Source organism: Chanos chanos, chromosome 4 (genome assembly GCF_902362185.1).
Source record: "Chanos chanos chromosome 4, fChaCha1.1, whole genome shotgun sequence".
Taxonomy (NCBI): domain Eukaryota; kingdom Metazoa; phylum Chordata; class Actinopteri; order Gonorynchiformes; family Chanidae; genus Chanos; species Chanos chanos.
The window spans coordinates 30,555,828-30,566,035 of NC_044498.1; the positions used below are offsets into that span (position 1 = coordinate 30,555,828).

General features: G+C 41.8%; 2 protein-coding genes across 4 annotated transcripts in view; one reads left to right on the forward strand and one right to left on the reverse strand.

Annotated features, from left to right (window-relative positions):
• esr2b (estrogen receptor 2b) overlaps positions 1 to 5,332 on the forward strand; it is a 32,050-nt gene extending 26,718 nt beyond the window's left edge. For all 3 annotated transcript variants that reach the window (XM_030772628.1, XM_030772629.1, XM_030772630.1), the window contains exons 8-10: positions 2,456 to 2,639; positions 2,823 to 3,071; positions 3,261 to 5,332. In XM_030772628.1, the coding sequence (XP_030628488.1) occupies positions 2,456 to 2,639; positions 2,823 to 3,071; positions 3,261 to 3,348 (521 nt within the window). In that variant the 3' untranslated portion in view covers positions 3,349 to 5,332. The remainder of the gene's footprint in view (positions 1 to 2,455; positions 2,640 to 2,822; positions 3,072 to 3,260) is intronic.
• A 1,694-nt stretch (positions 5,333 to 7,026) lies between these two features.
• Positions 7,027 to 10,208, reverse strand: part of syne2b (spectrin repeat containing, nuclear envelope 2b) — a 126,934-nt gene continuing 123,752 nt past the window's right edge. Inside the window, 7 exon segments of the mRNA XM_030772229.1 lie at positions 7,027 to 7,237; positions 7,972 to 8,029; positions 8,579 to 8,635; positions 8,786 to 8,981; positions 9,247 to 9,375; positions 9,742 to 9,942; positions 10,117 to 10,208. The exon segment at positions 10,117 to 10,208 is cut by the window's right edge and continues 108 nt beyond it. Coding sequence (XP_030628089.1) covers positions 7,027 to 7,237; positions 7,972 to 8,029; positions 8,579 to 8,635; positions 8,786 to 8,981; positions 9,247 to 9,375; positions 9,742 to 9,942; positions 10,117 to 10,208 — 944 coding nt within the window.

A 10,208-nucleotide genomic window follows, 5' to 3' on the forward strand; every position in this document is an offset into this window, starting at 1 on the left:
GTGTTGGGGTTTGGACCTGTGTGTGTGAGTGTGTGTGTTTTTGTGCGTGTTTTAGTATAAGTTATTATGTGTGTGATTTGTGTGTGTGTGTGTGTTTGTCAGAATTGGCATTAGGTCTTATTTAAACTGAGATTTGATGGTGATGGTTAATTTGCAGTTCAGCTCTTGGGACTAATTAGAGTTGGAGTTGATAGTATTTTAGAATTACAGAAACAGAACAGTGATATTGTCACGCTGGTGGTGTGGTGCAGGACCCAAGTGCAAGACACGATGGTTGACGGTGATAAACGGAAGGCTTTACTTAAAATGAAGACCAAAATACAAGTGCAAACTAATAACAAAAGCCGATAACAAAAAGGTGCAGCATGACAGTGTGCACAAAAACACAAACAACGATAGACGAAGGACAAGTGAAACACAAGGGCTTAAATACAGAGGGAAACTAAACAGGGCAAAACAGGATTGGTTCAAATTAACAAGGTTAATAATCAGGACAAACAGGAACAGGTGAGGGGCGGAGACAGACAGAGCAGGAGCACAAAGACAGAACAAAACAAAATGGAGGTGCAGGTTGTGACAGATATTTCATGGAAGTGCTCAACCAAGACGCCTGTCATTTACAATAACTGAACATGTTAAATACTAAACTTATCAAATACATTAACTCCATTATATGCAATATGAAAAATATCTTTACCTACTTTTGTAATGGCAAATTACTGAAAGTTTGTCTATTCAAGATTCCTTTCAGGTCTTTTTAAGTTAAAATGCGAGCTCTTTTCAAATATATTTGAAGAATTTTTTTTCTCCACCAGTGGGCAGACAGCATTCAAAGAATGTCAGCATTTTTTACTGAACTGAGAAGAGAACTTTGCAGAATGTCATTGATTAGATGACAACAGAATCTAGTTTCCTTTTTTAGACTTTTGATCACTGTGTTACAACCAAATTGTTAGGGATTTTTTAAATGTCAGTTTTCAAAAGGGTGCATTTCTGTATTTCACAGAATAATTGTTGAGACTAATCTGGATATTTTTTGAGACTGAGTAGGGACAGAGTGTGTTTGGGAACTGCCTCATTCATGCCGCCCTCCACTGCCCTCACATCGACCTTTTATGAACTGGACTGAGATCCACTGGTGGTGAGGTCTTCATACACGGCGTCCACTTGTTACCACTTGGGGAGTTAGTCTTATCCAGAGGTTTAATTAGGCTTTTACAGGGTCCTAGCCATCCATGGACAAAAGTGATTTTCAAGCTCAGGGAAGCTCTGTTATGAGTCTGTGAGGGAGATCACAAGTATCTGATGTATTATCAATTAATTTAACTATCCTGGGCCAGCTACAGCAGGATGGGCTCCCTCTGCTGAATCTTGATTCCTCCCAAAGTTATGTCCTATCTCAGTCTAAGGGTGGCTTTCCTTGCCACTGTCACCTTGGGCTTGGCCTCAGTGAGGGTCTTAGGTTCAGTGGACTATAAAGCTGCTTTGTAAAGAAAAATGCATTGTGAAAAGTGCTATACAAACAGAACAGAACAGAATCGGAGAGCGGCACGGTGGCGCAGTGGGTAGCGCTGTCACCTCACAGCAAGAAGGGTCTGGGTTTGATCCCTGACCTTGTGGCCAGGGTCCTTTCTGTGTGGAGTTTGCATGTTATCCCTGTGTCTGCATGGGTTTTCAAACAAAAAGCCAAATGCTTAGAACCACTTTTCACGCAATTTATTCAAATATTATATATATGTTTTTTCTGTATAAGAATGTGTTATTTTCATTCATATTTAGATCATTTCTGAGGAAATATTTTAATCTTAAGAATTTAAAACTGTATGAAGTTTCTGGATTTCATGTGTTTGCCGGCGCATTCTTATTATCCTATGATGCTGAAAAACACCAAAAGCACCACAGGCCATATTCTCCATCATAAATCTTGGTCCAGGCAAAAACATTTAGTGTTGAAATCAAGTTTGCTTCACAACTCAGATAACTCTAATGACACCCCAGCATCGCCCCCTATTGTTCAGAGAGCAGCAGTGATGACACACTCCTCATGTCGCTACGCTGGAGATATGAAACACATAAAGCAGTCGGTGTGTGATCTGTTGGAGTAAACTATGACAGGATGGTAACAGCGCCCAGCCTCACTTGGTTTGGTTGTATTTGAGAAAATGACAGTGTGTGACTCTGTACTTGGAACATCTCATTGGCGTGACCTCTGCTCAGCTTATAAATCACTGGTCTAAGTGTGTTTTTCACTGGATTTGTACGCATGCAGCAGAAAAACCCTCATATGGATTCTTACTGAATTTACTGCCTGTATGTAAAATATCCATTGTGTTAATGTATTTATTAATGTTTAGATTAGGTTCTGAATGAGTGGGGAAAATCTTGTTGGAAATGTTTAGATTGATGTATTTTGAGTGTGTTATAATGTTAGGATAACAGCCTGTGTGTCACACAGATTTGTGTACGAGTTGTCCAGTATCAGTGGAGGAGGTGGAGAGTCGGAACAAGCTGCTCCGGCTCCTGGACACTGTGACGGAGGCATTAATGTGGGCCATCTCTAAAACTGGCCTGTCCACTCACCAGCAGTCCACACGCCTGGCCCACTTACTAATGTTACTGTCACACATACGCCACCTCAGGTACAGAACACCTCACAACAGAGTGTGTCTGTGTGTGTATGTGTTGATATGACACGGTACATTTAGATATCTTTGGACCATAACAGGACTTATCTCTTCAACGCAGTGCACCAAAAGAGAGCTGACTATAGACAAAGTTCACTAAAAGCATTTCCCAGTGCCCTTCTCTTCTTGTCTCCATAGCAATAAAGGCATGGAACACCTGTCCAGTATGAAGAGGAAGAATGTGGTGCTGCTCTATGACCTGCTTCTGGAGATGCTGGATGCTAACACAGCCCACAATAGCAGAATATCCACCTCTAATAACTGTTCTCCTTCCCAACCTGCTGCTCTGCTGGTTTCAGACTCCGCCCTCAACACCCAGAGCCCGCCCACACAGCAGAACACCACTCCTGATCCAGAGAAAAACAAGAGAGCAGAATCTAACCCTCAGTGAGTCACACTATAGTGAATGTTTCTGAGACACCAGAATGTTCCACTGTGTTTATTAGACTACTTTGATTTATTAATTAACTTCTTAATTAATTATCGCGTTGTGTTAAAATGTTTCACTTGACCCCTGAACAGTATGGAATGTAATCTTATTCTCTCTCTGTGTCTCTGTGCTGGGTGGGGTGGCAGGCCACGACAGGCCAGTCCTGAGGCCCTGGGGCCAGTAGGTCTGAGTGTGTACTTCAGCCCTAACCAGCAGGACATGGCTGCGGTCTGAGACTAGATGGTGACTTCACCTGGAGATCTCATGTACAGTCCCTGGTCTGGAAGTGTGTCTGAAGGAGAGACTGAAAACTGGACTTCAGGGACCATAAATGAAGAAAAATGTCAGATCCTTCTACACACCCTTAAGAACACAGGACTCATCTGTGCTTGTTGTGTTGGGATATATCTCGTAAGGGTTGGATTTACTAAGAACATCAATCATGGGAACTAATTTCCCTGTCCAGAAAACTAAAATGCACAAGCACACAGGTTCCTGTTGGCAGGGAAATCAACTAAGATTACATAACAGTCTGTAACAGCCACAAGTGGTCTCATCTCAATAACTGGCACGTCCTCACATTGTGGTGCGTTTGCCTTTGATGTTTTGACTGATGTTGACAGGTTTCCATAACAGACATAATGATAATCCTGTCACATTGCATGCTCTCTCCAGTAATTCAACTTAAAGCTCCAATAATGAGTGGAGCAAATTGGCCAGTTTGAAGTCAGTTAGAAAAAGGTGTTTCATTACTCCATCTGAGAACTGAGAAAAACAGACAATCATTTGGTAAAAGCTTTCTCTCAACGTTATGGCATGCAGAGTAATTATGCTGACATTCTCTTCTTTGGCACTGACCACACTCTTAAGTTGGTCAGCTTTAGTCACAGCTGTTAGTCACAACTTTACACATTTTAAAATGCCAGCAAACCTTTACAAAATCTGGCTCCTAGTCTGTTAAATATTGTAAAATACTTTTGAGTCGTTGTATGCTCTTTGCTATGGGTGACAGGAAATGGTAAATCATACCTTCAAAAAAATTCAGTCAAGTTTTCAGCTGTTATGTACTCTTATTCTTTATCAGCATGTGCACAATCATGTGACTATTTTTATGGTAATTTCTACAGTGCTTTTGCAAAAAGAGAAAACACAGCTGACAGGACCACAGGATCATGTTTTAAGCTGATGGCAAGACAATGAGGACATCAGACTCACTTCTCAGTGGATTTATGGCACAGTAGGATCGCATTAAAAATTAGACTTTTTCCTAACTTTAAAACACAGCTGAAATTTTAAAACAGATTCCTTGCTAAACGCACTGGCCTTACTACACACGGCCATCCAAACACAGATGGCTGTGTTTGGATGAATTAGAACATTCCATTATAGGGATTTTAACACTGTTTTTGCTTGTAAATAATCAGATTAATTATGCAGTGGCTGCACTTTTGTCAGTCTACACTGGACCCAAACTGATGCATGTCCTTTTTTGCATCCTGTTTGCCTTTTCTCTGTGTGTGTATGTGTGTGTGTGCGTGTGTGTGTGTGTGTGTGAGAGAGAGAGAGAGAGAGAGAGAGAGATGTTTCCTAGGCTATCTGGGACTGTCTGAAGGCAAACAGCCTGCTGTAAATGACTGTATCATGTGGTATCGTGTTATTGAGTAGTTGTTGTAATATAAACTATGATGAATGTTGAGCTGTTTTTTTTTATTTGTTGTGTGAGTAAAGCTTCAGTGGGGCCACACCTGCCTGACTCCTCTCACTCTTCATGATCACCGGGTTATGAATGCGATCCACAGTCGTGGACAGTATGTGCACACTTGCAGTTCTTGTCTGAATGATTCAAATGTAAAAAACCTATTGTTGTATTGTAGCACACACACACACTGTCTCTGAATTGCTGTTTGGGAGATGCCAGCATCCACTCAATGCTGGAAACTGTACTTGGGAAAACATTCACAAAATCATTCATTTATCACTATGATCAGTGACTACTCTTAAAAACAATGTACATAGCCTGAAGCAGCTTATGCTTGGTAACATTCTGACATAAGCTCTGTTTTCCACAGTGCCATGTAAGATGTGAATGTATTTGAGGAAGATTTTCAGTCATTGACAAAGAGCTGAATGTTCATTGAATGTCTTATTGCACTATTACTCTAAAATGTTTCATTTTGAAGGGAAAAAAAAGAATAACCAGCATACCACAGCTCTGTAAACAACAAATAAATGTTTATTTGTCAAGATAAAATGACTCACAACCTTTCATGCCATGAATGACCAGACACGGTTTAAAGATCACACACTGTACACACAGCACGGTTACCGGCCTGGGAACCCGGTTGGCAGGACATAGTTTGCTACACACACCCTGACAGACTTAATGTAAAATCAGCTCTTCCAGTCTCCAGTATCTGTGGATTCTGTCTGGATGGACATATGACGTAATGGTGTTGTCTTCCTCTCCACTGGAAGACAGACAGGTGATCCTATTGTACAGACACTAATGAGCATCATTCATAATAGTTGTGTGAATGTCGCACTAAATACAGAGGCATGTGATTAAATCTTGCTGGAAAAAAAAAAACTCTTGTTAAAATCAGCACTATAAGTACATATGTTAGGCGGTGTGAGAATGTAGCACTGCCTGAGGGACATGGACTGTCTGATGCATGATCTCAGACCTGTGCTGATTCTGCACCTACTGACATCAAATTCAAATACTATAAATAACAGGTTTTTGCAAAACAAACAACAAAAAAAGAATGGTGTAAGCGTGTTGATTCTGATTTTACGCACACACACACACTGTTTACAAATGAAGCCCAAAGCATATTCTGTGTACATCTCTGATCAGAATCATCATGTGCTGTTTACATTCATTTACTGGAACCAGGTTTGGGGAATTGGAGTGATAAGTTCAGTGCGCGTGACCATAAATAATAATTCCCACAAGGAACGCCATCACATTTCATCAGTATCATAATATACAACTTCTCTGTCAGCAGAAATAACTTAATAATTTAATAGCAATTTTTTCTGTAGATAGTTGAAATTTACACTCGCACATAAATATTTTCCATAAGCATGAATAAATCAACTCAAACGCAAAAACAAAAGATTATTTGATCTGTTGACAAACATACTTTCCTCTCCCTCTCCTCCTCTTTCATGGCTTTGACCCGGCATGTGGCAGTCATAGTAGCTATAGATAAAAAGTTGTTTTTTCCCCACACTTATTAATCAGTATTAGATCAAATGTACAAAAAAGTTTTCAGCCACAATCATAGAAAATGTTAAATCCTGGCAGCTGGCTGTGTGATTTCTGAGAGGGGAAAAAAGTTGTTTCCCACTGAAAACCAGCTGGCATCTTTGTTCATTTCGTGATGTCTGCCTGTGTTATGGTGAACTGGGACAGTAGAGTGAACATGAGGGTGACATTATAAAGACATTCATGTTCAGAACAAAAACATGACTCATTTTTCCAAAGGGGATTTTACACATAAGGGGATGTCACCGTTTAGTCAAAAAAACTGAGATTGGGATTTCTAATCTTCTAATCTGTACAGCTTGTATTCAGAGGTCTCTTTCAGTCTAGAAACATATATAAGCAGTGTTAAGTTCCTATGTATGGTTTAAAAAGTTTCTGGGGAAAAAAACCCTCCCCTGTTCCTTTTTTACCCACTTTAACACAGGTAATTGGAGGGTCCAGCTATAAGTGACACAGCCTTCTCTTTATGAAAAACCAGTGTGTTACGGCTCTAATACACAGACTGGAGAAACACTATGCATGTGGAAAAGCAGGTCCACAGGGACAGGATGGTTCCAAACCTTCCTTTCCCTAACTCTCTCAAATGTACGAAAGGAGGGACATTTTTTGGGGTGAGGTGGGGCAGCGTGGGGTGGGGTGGATCATGTAGGAGGGGGGCCATTGGTGTAGCGGAGCATGGGGTAAAAGGAGCGGGCGAAGTTGTTGGACAGAGTGCAGCTGTAGTCTTCCTCAGACAGCGGCACCAGGCACATGAGCACTAGCAGTAAGAGGAAGAGCAGGTGGAGGGGGAAAGCCGCCCGCAGGACCCGGTACAAAAACGGCCTGGTCCGACTCCCGTCGCCTTTTTTCACCCTGCAGGAGAAACGGAGAGGTGGGGAGGGAAGAGAGGAGACAGAGGGACAGTTAAAACTCATAGTGATTTTTGAGCATCTGTGTGTTCAGACTATTAAAAAACAAGTGTTAATATTCACAAGTGCAGTTCTCTTTGTAACCTGTGTGTTTTGTTTCGATCAGCAGAAAGTGCAAGGAGGTAAGCAAATAAATTACCATCTGTATATACCAGTAATTATGAAAACCATGGAGAAAGAATTTCTTGTTAGCAGGCAAAACTGTCATAGTCTTTTCACCAGTAATTCCATGAGTGGTAAGAGAGAGTGAGAGCATGCCCTTTTCCTTATTTGACTTTCTCATACATGAGTTCTTATCCCGGTTTGACCAAGTTCTCTCTGTTACAAAGTGTGGCAAAACCGGAAGGAAAAGAGTGAGTATAAATGTGTTTGTATAAAAACCTGAAGGTGTAAACCTAGTAGCACTCAATACTACATTTAGTCTGAGTCAGTGAAGTGATAAAATGGCACTGGATCTGTCAAACACACACACACACACACACACACACACACACACACACACACACACGTGTTTCACACATACCTTTCAGTTTTGGCTCTCTCACCTGTCACCTCCTACAAAGAAAAAGATGATAGTGAAATAAAGAAAGTTTGATTTGAAACTGGGTCAGTACCATGTTACATTACACAGTCTCCCAGCACAAATGAAAAACAAAGAATGGTTCTTAATCAGCTTACCCTGAGTATTGCTCAACTCTCAACTGTGAAACATTATCCATGAATATCCCCAGCATACCTACACAGGCAATGCCGTGTGATGGGGCTTTTCCTAGTTATCCAAACCTACACAGCCCTGTCCTGTGATGGGTCTTTTCCTAGTTAGCCAAATGGCTAATGACTAGATAATGGCTGCACCTCAGCTCAAATTTGATATTTTTCTTTTGTAAGTAGTAAAAATGGATAAACTGGAAATGGCTATGTACTCATATAAAAACTAAAAACCTCATACAAAAACAGACAAGGTGGGACCTACAATGGAAAGGGAAAACATAGTACAAACAATATACACTGACAACAATACAACAGTGTATGTGTCCACAGTGTATGTGTTCTGAGTGTAAAGAAAGTGCCGGTATATGAGTATTTCCACATGCTCACAGCAACTTAGATTTAACCTCCCCACTCTCGGATTCTGTAGATCTGTTTTGTGAAAGGGCCTATTGTAAAAGCTGAATGGAATTGATCTGAACTGAATTCAGCTGAATGAGACAAATGAGCTGGACTCTAAAGCTCTGTTCATGGCCTTCAGAAATACATTAAACCCGTTGTCAAGGTCACATGGTACCTTTTCCATCAGAGGAGGAGCAAGAGCTGCCAAACTTCTGCTGTCCGCTGCACAATCCTAATGGGTGAAAAAAAGAGAGGTAAGCAACGGAACAACCAGGCTGTGTCTCAGAGTCATCCTAACAAATACCCAAAGTAATCTACTATACCCTAACATGAATGTGGGTCCGTGTGTGTGTGTGTGTGTGTGTATGAGACAGAGACTGACGTACAAGTCTGGTCTGCAGTACACTGAGGTCGTTTGCCACCTGGCGCAGAAGTAGGCGGAGCTTGTTGCCAATCACATGCACCTTCTCCTTCGCCTCCAGACTATCATCTCCATTTGCACCCAGGAGGAGCTGAGAGGAAATCTCCTGCAAGGACAACATCTCCCTCTGCTTACTCCTCAGGTCCTCCTCTAGAGTCTGGAAAGACATGGAGAACAGTGAATGATACAAACATGCACACATCTCTCTCTCTCTCTCCCTCCTACAGAGAGCAGATCTTACTCTGACACCAGACCCCTATTCAAGAGTTAACACACACACACATTCAGTACAAAGAACAATGACTCAGTATACAGACTCTTCAATACACACACAGAGCAAAAAGACAGTTACACACACTCTCATACACAGACTGAGATCTTAGTCTACATGTTCGTAAACTCTTGTATGTGTGCAGTCTTACCCTCAGTGTGTTTCCATGTTCCCACAGTACTCTGCAGTCTACGTTGCGATCATGGATGTTGACCATGTAACGCTGACTCTCTGCTCGTGCTAGCCACAGCAGCATGGAGTGTAAAGTCTCGTGAAACTCCTGTGGGAGGGATGAAGAGCAGCGCTCAGGCCAGTCACACAGTAATATGAGGTTCACTCAAACACTCCAAACCACTTCCACAGAGACTAGCATGGGCCACTGGTCGTCATGGCAGTCAGAGCTGTAATTGTGGCTTTAATACTCTCCTTGATTATGGTCAGCAAACACAGCCTTACTTTATGGCTTTGGAATTCAAACAAACACTTCTTCAGCACTGTATCTTTTTCTTTTTTTTTTTTTTTTTAACCAGCCTGTGGGTATATTGCGGACATACTGTTGAAACCTTATTTGATCGGCTCTTCTTCTCATGAAACCCAATGTTATTTTTCCTCATTAGATCCTGCGTGTCTGAGCTGCTCTACTCACCTGACACTGCATCAGTGTTTGCTGCAGACGGCTCTCCCAGCTGTCAAGGGCTGCGCTGGTGAGCGTCCACTTCTGATTGGCTGACGTCAGGCTGTCCCGAAGCTCTTGGAGCTGGAGGCTGTGCGAGTGTTGGAGCCTGGCACCGCTCAGGTTGATGGAGATCATCATTGCCTTGTATCTGTTGAATGTTCTCTGCATCTCCTGACATGGTGAGAAGTGAAGACAGGTCAGACTCTGCACTCAGGCCATGTCTACTGAATTCATTTGTCTTAAGATTCTGCTCTATTTGCATCAATATTTCCATCATTAGTTTACAGTAGAGATACTCTAAGATCTAACTCAGAGTCCGAACATTTTAACTAATCTCCTCCTTACTTTGAGTTTGCGGATGTTGGTCTCAAACTGGTGAATGGTGGTGGAGGGCTCCAGTCTCTGGAGTCTGTCCAGTTCAGGGAGCACATGGGTCA